The 12,168-nt window shown below is 41.0% G+C and overlaps 1 protein-coding gene across 1 annotated transcript in view; it reads right to left on the bottom strand.

The window, feature by feature from the left end:
- Nucleotides 1–12,168, bottom strand: part of DCDC1 (doublecortin domain containing 1) — a 398,871-nt gene that overhangs the window by 20,635 nt on the left and 366,068 nt on the right. The window contains exons 28-30 of the mRNA XM_057748255.1: nt 4,791–4,976; nt 3,207–3,410; nt 1,752–1,944 (exon numbers count right to left, since the gene is read on the bottom strand). Of these exons, the coding sequence (XP_057604238.1) occupies nt 1,752–1,944; nt 3,207–3,410; nt 4,791–4,976 (583 nt within the window). The remainder of the gene's footprint in view (nt 1–1,751; nt 1,945–3,206; nt 3,411–4,790; nt 4,977–12,168) is intronic.

Genomic DNA, 12,168 nt, shown 5'->3' with positions numbered 1-12,168 from the left:
CCAGTTCCTGGCACAGAGATCCTAAAATTCTTGTCATTTCCTAAGCGGTAAGGAGCACTAGGGGCATCTTTTGTTCTAATTCCTGACACGGAGCTCCTAAATTTTTTGGAATTTCCTGGGTGCTAGCAATGTCTTTTGTTCTAATAAGGGAACTCTTGGTGGACTCCTGGATAAGGCTGGTCACCAAAAAGTCCAAGCCATGATTAGGAGCTTGGAAGTTTCAACCCTACTCCCCATTCTCCAGAGAGGGACTAGAAACGGAGTCCATGATCAATCATGCCTACATGATGAGGTCTCCATAAAAATCCCAGAAGTACATGGGTCAGAGAGCTTCTCGTTTGGTGAACATACGGAGGTGCTGGGAGAGTGGAGTGTCGAGGACAGCATAGAATCTTAGTGTCCTTTCCCACATACCTTACCCTATGCGTCTCTTTCATCTGTATTTTCATCTGTATCCTTTATCATATCCTTTTATAATAAATGGGTAAACAGTAAGTAAACTCTTTTCTTGAGTTCTGTGAGCTGCTCTAGCAAATTAATCAAACCTGAAGAGGGAACCATGGGAACTTCCAAATTTATAGCCAATCAGTCAGAAGCACATCTGACACAGGGTGAGCGGGGAGCAGTGTTGTGAGACTGGGCCCTTAACCTGTGGGATCTGATGTTATCTCCAGGTAGGTAGTGTCAGAATTGAGTTAAACTGTAGGACATCCAGCTAGTGTTGCAGTTGGTTGGTGTGGGAAAAGAACCCACACATTTGGTGTCAGAAGCATTGTGAATGTGACATGGTATGAGAATAAAGGAGACACACAGGAGGGAGAGTGGGTTTTTCCTACTTAATCCTACACACAATAATGATAACTAATATTAAATTGCAAAGCATCAACCAGGCATTAATCTAAGTGACACCTATTCATGTGCATATATAGTCATATTCACATATATTCTTAGGAATACACATTTATATTTATGAAGACTGAATGAGTATATATTCACAGGACTATTAGTGTCCTCATTTTACAAATAAGGGAACTAAGTTACAGAGAGTACCTACGATCATTCAGCTAGCAAGTGACAGGTAGGAGCTGAACCCTGGTATTTCCGGCTCCAAAACCCACATTCTTAACCTCAAAACCATGCCTCTCAACATGACAGTGGAAACCTGAGATAAATGCTGAATCACTGCTAGCAAGGCTCTTTTTCATTTAACAAATTGTTGTTGGGGACACAGGCCCTGCCCTCAAGCTGTACATAGTCTAACGAGATGCACAAAGACATAAACAGAGAATTACAACACAGTGTGCTAGGAACTGCCATAGGCGTGCATTTACTGGAGCATCTGGGAGTTTATAGGAGCAGTGGAGACGGGCAGGGGCAGGGGAGAGGAGTCAGAGGACAGGAAATGTAGAGAGGACAACTTCTCTTCTAATAGTAGGAAGAGATTTGCACTGATCTAGTCCCACTTGCTTAAGCACTCAAGTTGCATAAAGTAGCTAAACTGTCAAACATATTTTATAAATTCTGGGCAATTTATTTATTGTTTTGGTGCTGAAATCAAATTTACATTCGAAAATTTTTTCTTATTATTCTGCAAGGTAAAAATGATATGAGAATCTCATATAAGAGTAGCTTCATGTGATTTTTTTAATTCTTGAAGGGGTGACTGAATGAAAGTATCACATTTAACCTTCATATGATAAAACATAAGTAGAATCAGCTAGATCCTGCAGAATGTAACCAATCTTCCATACTTTTAGCAGGTGTCTCTTTTGTTTCAACAGGGGATGCCTCTTCCTTTTGTTCCTCAGAGTCACTCTGGATAAAAGATTCATCCAGAGCCCATAAAACCAAATCACGCAAGGAAAGGATTGTGGTTCCATCTTTGGTGTATACTTTGGCGGCTGCTCTGGCGAGACCAAGTTGTTGCGTGCATTCTGTAAGAAGCTAGAAAACACAGACTATAAGGAACTGAGAGGAAACAGTGGTAGAACTGGGAATAATCACGAAAAGCGTGTTATTTTAGAAATCTGAGAAAATCCTTTAATTTGAGAAAATAGAAAGCAATACTTACCAACTTGATATTTGATTAGAGGTGGATTTTTGATATTAGGTTGTCCTACATAATCTCACAAATCAGTTCAATCCAGCTGTGAAAATTCTTAGCTCCAAAAATTTAACACAGCAGCTGATGTATGTTAATACATTTTTCATCAGAGTGTTTATTTCCTAAGAAATGTTAACCTAGAAATCCACTTTCAACTGTGTTGCTTTATAATGAATAAAACTATTCTAACACTTCAGATGAGCTGCTTTAAAATAAATCAGTACTTGACTGTCAAACCAAGAATTGACACCTTATTACTTCCATTTGGCAAATGGTAAATCAGGCTGAAAGGTTAGTATTTTTGCCCCAGACCCAAAAAGCCAGGATGCCTAGGGTGAATTTTGGCGTTCCTAAATTTTGTCCTTTGCTTAGTCCATTGAACAACAATATCTTAATAAAAAATCTATTCGTGCTCAATCAAAGGGGTGAACAATTATGTGTACATGGGTATTTGCAAGGAAGTCTCCAGGGTACCTCCATATCATATTTAACATTGCTTGTAAAATATGTTGTTAAAGGTGTCGGCCAGAATGATCAGACACAAGACAATCACCAAGCAATGGAAGGACAAAGCTGGGTTTGGGCCCTGGGGACTCTCCTCCCTTGCCGTGACTGTGCAGAACAGCCTCTAAGACAGAAATCACACATTCCCTTGTAGCACAACTCCTGCCTCTCCAATTTGAAAATGAAATGAAACCCCTATCAACAAATAAGTGCTCAGATTCTCCAGGTGATAAATGAGGGGACATCTCTTAGAATATTGAGATGACATACAACTTGAAGCTGGAGGGGAAGGAAGGCAAAAAAGGCTTTCTGTCTGTCACAAGAGTGAAGAAAATCTGGTAGCTTTGTCTTTCCCCTGCTTTTATATATCTTTACGCTGGAGCCAATCTGAAAAGCATTTTTCTAAGTCTGTATCCAAAGAAATACAATCTAAAATAACATCCTTAAGAAAACAGAGATCTTGATCTCATCAGCTTAAATTGGTAAAACTGGCCAGAGATGTTTGTCACTCAATCCCACTGCTTTCTTTCTTGTCAGAAGAATCACCATTATCATTACCTCTGAGGATGCAAGAAGCATTTAAGTGATAGCTACTTACCATGGGGAATGTTCCAGCCACAATTAACTTCCCATTTCGATATCCATCTCCATTTTTGTACGCAATTATTTTCACTGCCTTCTGGTGCATAACTGTCGTGCCACTATGAGATACAACTTGCGTGCAGGTCTTCATTCGTAAAGATAATAGACGTTCTTCATAATAACTTAAAGTGTTTTCAGCCTCATAAGAAGATAAATCAGCCTATTTAAAAAAAAAAACAGCATAGATCAACTCAAATTTTTCTCTTTTAGTTTTGTTATTTTGTTATACTTCAGCCTTTTAATTTAACATGTGTGTACATGGGTGTGGCATCTAAATTCTGAAATGCTCACTTCATATGCTATAGGTATTAGATGCTGTAGTGGTTACGACATTGGGTTCAAACTCCTTGGTCCTCTTCCCAGCCCTGTCACTGAGTCTCTAGGTATCTTTGGGCCTCTGGCTTGTGTTTCTGGCCTTTTCCTGTTTTCTACTTTGCCTCCTCCTGGACAGGGAAGAAGGATGCCAGAGCCAGAGAGAGCCTGGGGGTGAAGTAATGGATACTAGTGCTAAAGATACTCTCCTAATCTTTAACCTTAGGATGATGCCATCCTATGGCGGCAGATACTGATGAATGAGGAGGGGAATGAGTGTAGCTTAACCACATGATAATGAGGGTGGGGAACGCCACACTTCACCTTTCCCTTTTCATGGCTACTCAAGAAGCTGCCTGAGGGAAAAGCTGTAACGTGGGAGATTCTTTCCGAGCAGCTCACCCCTACCTCCTCAACACCACCCCACTATCACCGAAGCAAAGTCAAATGCCTGCGAGTTTTCCCAGGGGACAGACTCCCCTTCTCCTTCAGCGTTATTGTTTCAGTGGATGTTTATTGTAACTGTTACTACCCCACTCTTCTACAACGCGTGTCAGGGTTAGCAGAGAGAGGACAGCGACCTGGGAATAAGACGGGCAGGCCCTGAAGAGCACACCAGGGGGAATGTTCCCACCCTTTAGGAACTGCTCCTTTTTATACAGGTGTGTAAGTTCCTCTTAGCTCTTCTCCCTTCTAAACTTGAAGGAAAGGATTTTTTAAGTGGGGCCATTTTAAATGAAGATCACAGGAAAGCAGCAGAGATGTTTTTCTCCATGAGCTAGCTATAAATAGTGTTAGACATGTGCGTGAATTCAGGCACCCAACCTGAAGAGTCATTAACAACAACACATTAAATTAGTCTTGAAAATACTAGTGAAAAAGGAGTTTGCCCTGTGGATATAGGCAAAAAGCTACTCCACTAAGTAAGGATTTGCAGTTACTTCTTCATCTAAAAGCAACACAGGGAGTACTGCAAGGTGTCAGTAGATGATTAAAGCCGCAGAAGTGCCCAATTAACTTCAAAGAGTGTATCGAACTATTAATAGACAATGTATTTTAAGTTACAATGGGGAAAAGGAAATCAATGCAGGTGGAATGGTAAAGGTGCATCAGTGAAAGATGGATTGGATGAGCAGAGATGAACTTGAGTGCAAGGCAAATAATGAATGCATCAAAGTTTCCAAACTGATGCCATGCAGGTATTAGCAGAGTTCAGATCATTACACACCTTGGCCACATTGATGACCTTGAAAGGCCCTTGCGAGAAGGGCTTCTGGGTCTTGGAGCCCGAGGCACAGAGGAATGGCAGTCCTGGAAGCAACTGTTTCAGTCCCTCCTCTGCTCTCAGGGATTGTCCACACGCCAAACAGAGCGTTGTTTTTTTCTTTCCATTGGGTGAGAGATAATAGTATCCCTGACAATGGAGATAAAGACACTTTTATTTGGATGCATCTAAATTATGATAGCACTTTTGCAGAATACTTTACCATACAAATAAATCACTTTTATAATCCCCAAATGCTAAATCTGAATCTCAACATGAGTGCATTATTTTGCTCTCTAATTATTATATTAGAGAGCAAAATATTTCCAAACACTCTTGACTGAAAAAGTCTAGCGGCAATGACAATTCAACATCGATCAGTATAACATGCATCCAGAATCAGTTTCTTGGAGGAATGGCCAGTTCCAGGTTTGGGGCAAGAAATATACAAGACAAGCAAGGGTTCCTTGTCGTGCTCAGAAAAAAAAAAAAAGAAGAAGAAGCCATCCAAGAGTAAAGGCATTATGTCAAAAAAGACACAGGAGCCAATATGAAGGACATTCCATTGGCCCAAAGTGGGACACTTTGGGAGCAAAATAAAATGATAATTGAAACACTTCAAATATGTCTGAATATGTAAAGTCTCATGAGTTCATAATGATGTTAAAAATATAATAAAGCAATGAACAAGCCAATGAACAGATAAAAACAAAACCACTACTTACTGGAGTCCATTGGAAGTAAACTGGCACCAATTTACAACGCTGAAATTGGCCATTAGCAAGTATGGCAGATTATTTGCAAAGATGATCATAATAAAACCATCCCATTCTTGTATGTATGCCCTTTTGAAATGTCATTTTTCTGCTCTTCCAGTCAAGAAATAGTTTCTTTCTCCTTTCTTCTTTTCCTTGAATCTGGGCGAGGCCATGTGACTTGCTTTGCCTAATGTAGCATTAGTGAATGTGATGCAAGCAGATACATAAGAAGGGCTTGCACAATGGAGCTTGTTCTCTTTGGGCTGTATTTGGAAGCCTGAGATCACAATGCGAGCTCACTGGAGTTAGCCTACTTCAGAAGCTTTGAGGAGAACCAAGGCCCCCAGCTGACAGCTTGCCAAACACCAGACATGTGATTTGACTGTTCAGACAACACAGAACCACCAAATTACTGGTGTACCACCAGATAGCTACCGCCAGATTAGTGACCCTGGGCAAGACCAGCAGAACCACCCAGTTAAGCGCAGCCCAAATTGTTGACTCAGAGCATAAAATGGTTGTTGGTTTAAGCCAAGAAATGTTCAGGTGATTTTCTATACTACCATAGTTAAGTTAGCTAAAATGAATTAAGCATTTATCCTTCCATCACATTACAAACCATATTTGTATTTCTGGGTAGTCAAATACCTAGTTGAAGAGGTAAAGTTCTTCCTTACATTGAAAGTTCAGCTAATATATGGTGGGGGAAAGTGATAGAATTAGACAAAATTGACCCTTTTGAAACTTCTAATGAAATTACAGTAAGTCCTCTACACACGAACGAGTTCCATTCCGAGAGCATGTTCGTAAGTCCAATTTTGTTCTTAAGTCCAACAAAGTTAGCCTAGGTACCCAACTAACACAATCAGCTACATAGTACTGTACTGTAATAGGTTTATAACACTTTTCACACAAATAATACGTAAAAGACAAACACGAAATAATAAAACATTTTTAATCTTACAGTACAGTACCTTGAAAAGTACAAAAGCACAGCACAACAGCTGGCATATAGGGCTGGCATCCAGTGAACAGGAAAGAAGAGTTACTGCTGGAGGAAGGAGAGGAGGTGGGAGATGGTAGAGCTGAAGGATGGTCAGCAGTAGGAGATGGAGGGCGAGCTGCAACTTCACTCACGCCTGACATTGATGGAACACATATTCTGGTTCCTTGCTGGATTCAATTCTATCTACCCTCTTGAAAACATGATCCAATGATGTCTGGGTAGCAGCTCTCTTTTTCTCATCATAGATGACACTATAGCATTGGATTGCATTCTGAACGGCTGCTGCCACCTTCGTGTACTGTTCTATGTTCGTGTCCTGTGCCTTAAAAACTAACAGTGCCTCCTCAAATAAAGAAAATCCCTTTGGGGGACTTCCCTGGTGGTGCAGTGGTTAAGAATACGCCTGCCGGGGGAGAAAAGATGGCGGCGAAGTAGAAAGACGTGGAGTGCATCCCTCTCCACAGATGCATTGGGAATGCACGGAAGGACGCAGTCATTCCCACAGAGAACCAGCTGAACACCAGCAGATGGCCTCGGACACCAGAAAGGACTGCGGGGAGCCCGACATAGCCGGTAGAGAGGCGTCTACGAGGGCTCAAAGAGGGGGAAGCGGCGGAGCGGTGGCAGACGGGAGGGAGTGAGAAACATACGGAGGGTCCGCAGCGCAGCTCAGCGTTCCCGGACCGAGACATCGATCCATGGCTGAACGGAGGGTCCGGGAGCGGGAGCGTGGGAACCGGAGAGCTGGTTCAGGGGGAGAAACATTGTTGCCGGTAGGGTCACAGACCGAGAGCACAGGAGGGAAGAGGTCCACGGAGAGGAGTGCCCGTTCCTGAGAGCTGCCCGGCCATGATGGAGGCTGGAGGCTGCAGGCTCCCGGGCGGGGGGAGGAGCCGCGCGCATAGCCTCTCCCTCTCTTTCGGCGCCTCTGCAACAGGCAGTGGAGAGACGCCCGCCCGTGGGCCACCTACAGTGCTCAGGGATAACAAGCACCCTCAGGCACTCGGGCGGGGCTAGATTAAAACCCCTTGCAACGCCAGCAGCAGGGAGGCTGCCGAGAGAAAAAAAAAAAACAAAAACAACAGCATCAAAAAGAAAAAAACCCGGAGAGAGGCCCAACTCTAAGACTTTCTGTGTACGCCTGAGCCACCAGCGACGTCCCTCTGCAACAGGCACCTCCAAGCCTGACTGAAACAACAGTGCGCCACTGCTCACTCACTCCCAGGAGAAGGAGCCACTATTGTACCCTCTCCCTCCCCACACACCGACGCTTACAGACGAACAATAAAGGAACCTCTGCTGGTCACAGAATAACGCAAAAAAAACCCAAGGCAAGGAGAAGGACACTTACAGCTGAGACGCTAAGGAAACAGAAATACTAGTATCAATACCTATTGAACTGGTCCATTCTGGGATCAGTTCTGGATTTTTTTTTTTTCTTTCTCTCTCTCTTTTTTTTTTTTTTTTTTGATTTATTAAATACGATCTTAGCCCTAAGGGATCTACAAGTTTTATAACATAATTTTTTAATGATATTTTTTATTCTTTTTTTTTTCCTTTTTTTTTTTTTTTTTGCCTTTTTATATATTTCTATATCTAGCTAAGTTTTTGGTAGTACGGACAAAATATCTCTCATACTTTCCTTTTATCCCTATCTTTTATACATTTCTATTCCTTTCTTTTTATTTGCATATTTCCAACCACATTACGCTCTTCTGTTCCCCTTTCTTCCAGCCTTTTTAAGTTTATTTTATCTTAACATACTTATAAGCAACACCATTGGTCTGCTCAGACTCCTTGCTCTATTCTCCAGATGACGCACTGCCTTGGTATTTAATATTAGGCTTTTGTCTTTATCTTAGTTCTTAGTACAGTTGTCTAATTACATTCTGAGAATCTCCATTCTCTCTGGTGGTACTCCAGCTCTTTTCTATATTTGATCCTAGCTTACAAAATCTCCCTGGATTGATGTTTGTAGGTGTAGGGTGTTATTTGTTGTTTGTTTGCTTTTGCTTTTATCTCTGATTTCTTCTGTTTCAGTTGTCAATTTCTGCTGGGTTTCTCTTTGAATATCTGATAGCACACTGGGGTTCTGTCAGGTCTTTCTAGAGCCTTATGTCCTAACGGATTCAATAATTGTGTGTCTTATACATGTATGTGTTTCCTAGACTGAATATTCGTTTAATCCAATACTTGGACATTAGTCTGAGGCTTGGACAGTCTTCTATAAACACCTCTATCACCAGGAAAAGCAACCCCAAAAGTTTGGACAACCATGAGGAAACAAAGAAACACCATGCAGGCAAAGGAGCAGGAAAAAAACCCACAAGGCCAAATAAATGAAGAGGAAATAGGAAAAATGCCTGAAAAAGAATTTAGAGTCATGATAGTAAAAATGATACAAAATCTTGATAACAAAATAGAGAAAGTACAAGAAACAGTTCATAAGAACTCAGAAAAACAAACAGCAATGGATAACAAAATAACTGAAATTAAAAATACTCTAGATGCTATAACCAGCAGAATGACTGAGGCAGAAGAACGAATAAGTGAGTTGGAAGATAGAATGGGGGAAATAACTGCCACAGAGCAGGAAAAAGAAAAAAGAATAAAAAGATTAGAAGACAGTCTCAGAGACCTCAGTGATAACCTTAAACGTACCAACATTCGAATTATAGGACTCCCAGAAGAAGAAGAAAACAAGAAAGGGTCTGAGAAAATATTTGAAGAGGTTCTAGTGGAAAACTTCCCCAACATGGGAAAGGAAACAATTCACCAAGTCCAAGAAGCACAGAGAGTCCCATACAGAATAAACCCAAGGAGAAATACACCAAGACACATATTAATCAAACTAATGACAATTCAACACAAAGAAAAAATATTAAAAGCAGCAAGAGAAAAGCAACAAACAACATATAAGGGAAAACCCATCAGGATAACAGCTGACCTCTCTACAGAAACTCTGCAGGCCAGAAGGGAATGGCAGGATATACTGAAAGTCCTGAAAGAGAGAAACCTACAGCCAAGAATACTCTACCCAGCAAGAATCTCATTCAGATTTGAGGGAGAAATCAAAAGCTTTCCAGACAAGCAAAAGTTAAGAGAATTCAGCACCACCAAACCAGCCTTACAACAAGTGCTAAAGGAACTTCTCTAAGTAGGAAACACAAGAAAAGGAAAACACCTACAAATACAAAAGGGATGAGATGGAGCTATATGTAATGAGGTGGATAGAACTACAATCTGTCATACATAGTGAAGTAAGTCAGAAAGAGAAGGACAAATATTGTATGCTAACTCACATATACGGAATCTAAAAATGGTACTGATGAACTCAGTGACAAGAACAAGGATGCAGATACAGAGAATGGACTGGAGAACTCGAGGTATGGGAGGGGGCGGGGAGTGAAGGGGAAACTGAGACGAAGCGAGAGAGTAGCACAGACATATATATACTACCAACTGTAAAATAGTCAGTGGGAAGTTGTTGTATAACAAAGGGAGTCCAACTCGAGGATGGAAGATGCCTTAGAGGACTGGGGCAGGGAGGGTGGGGGGGACTCGAGAGGGATGAGTCAAGGAAGGGAGGGAATATGGGGATATGTGTATAAAAACAGATGATTGAACCTGGTGTACCCCCAAAAAATAAAAAAAAATAAAAAAAATAAAATTAAATGGAAAAAAAAAAAAAAAAAAAAGAATACGCCCCAATGCTGGGGACATGGGTTTGAGCCCTGGTCTGGGAAGATACCACATGCCATGGAGCAACTGATCCCTTGCACCACAACTAACGAGACTGTGCTCTAGAGTCCATGAGCCACAACTACTGAGCCTGAGTGCCACAACTGCTGAAGCCTGCGTGCCTAGAGCCCATGCTCCGCAACAAGAGAAGCCACCACAATGAGAAGCCCACGCACCGCAATGAAAAGTAGCCCCCACTCGCTCAACTAGATAGCCCTCGAGCAGCAACGAAGACCCAACATAGCCAATAAATAAATAAATAAATAAATAAATAAATAAATAAATTTTAAGAAAAGAAAAGAAAATCCCCTTGCCATTTCCTGCATCGTGAATCTTTTTGGTTCTTCAGTTACTTCTTCCTCTTGTCGCTCCACTCTCTCAATTATTTCCACTTTTGTTTCCATTGTTATCACTTGGCACTTCTTAGCAGTACCAGCTACATCACTGCTGCTTTTACACTTGTTTTCAGACATCCTGGATTTGAAATAAAGATACTCAACCCTATACAGTACTGTGCAGTAAAGTACACAAAAGCACAACCACTTGTAGAGGATGCACACACATGACAATGTATGCCTGACACATGAACTAACTTACATGATTGGACATGTGAACTCACGTTCACATCTTTGAAAGTTCACAACTTGGCGGGTTCCTACATAGGGGAGTTACTGTATTGATTTGGGCAAAGATCACAAAAAAGGCAACACTAAGTGAAAAGTCATTGGGAATAGTTTTTTGATGTGAGATTAGGTTGTAATCACCTGAAGTCATCGATAACCACTATCATTAAAAATGGAAAGTCGAGGACTTCCCTGGCAGTGCAATGGTTAAGAATCCGCCTGCCAATGCAGGGACACGGGTTTGAGCCCTGGTCCAGGAAGATACCACATGCCATGGAGGAACTGACCCCTTGCGCCACAACTACTGAGCCTGTACTCTAGAGCCCATGAGCCACAACTACTGAGCCCACATGCCACAACTACTGAAGCCTGCACACCTAGAGCCCATGCTCCACAATGTCAGTAAGTCTGCACACCGCAATAAAGAGTAGACCCCACTCGCTGCAACTAGAAAAAGCCCGTGTACAGCAACAAAGACCCAACACAGCCATAAATAAATAAATATAAATAAATAAATAAATAAACAAAGTAAGTAAATAAATAAATAAATTTTTAGAAAGGGGGGGAGGGTGGTTAGTAACACCAAGAATGGATTACCTTTACCAAAAAAATGTAAAATCCACACTGTATGCTTGCATAAGTGATAAATAGGAAATACACAATAAAACCTATAAAGATTCTTGTTTAAAAAAATCTGAACATAAATATAATTAAACTTCAGTGCTAAATTTCTTTTATAGGAGTTATGGGGGCCAGAGAAACAGGTTAAAGGATGCCTAGGAAGCAAACAGACAAATACAAACAAAAGGCATTCTATAGGATGGATTCTGCAACCAGTGTCACATGGGGACTTTGTTTGTATCCTGACTCAAACCAACCACCCATAAGAAGAATTTTTTAGGAGAACCTGAGAAATTTTATTTTGAACAGGGTATTAGATGGCCAAAAAATTGTTAATTTTGTTAGGTGTGATAATGACATAATGATTATATAAGAAAATGTTCAAATTTTCATAGGTGCATGCTTAAGTTCCAGGTGAAATGATATCATGTCTGGGATCTGTAAATATTGCAAAACCTTGATAATAGTTGAATTAGGATGATAGGTACATGAGGATTCATTGAACTAGTTCCTCTACTATTGAATATGTATGAACATTTTAAAGTACTTTTATATAGACTCATTAATTTGCTTTCCCACAAGCCTATAAGCTA

Source organism: Hippopotamus amphibius, chromosome 9 (genome assembly GCF_030028045.1).
Source record: "Hippopotamus amphibius kiboko isolate mHipAmp2 chromosome 9, mHipAmp2.hap2, whole genome shotgun sequence".
Classification (NCBI taxonomy): Eukaryota; Metazoa; Chordata; class Mammalia; order Artiodactyla; family Hippopotamidae; genus Hippopotamus; species Hippopotamus amphibius.
The sequence above is the reverse complement of the archived record's forward strand: the minus strand, read 5'-3'. Positions and strand labels throughout refer to the sequence as shown.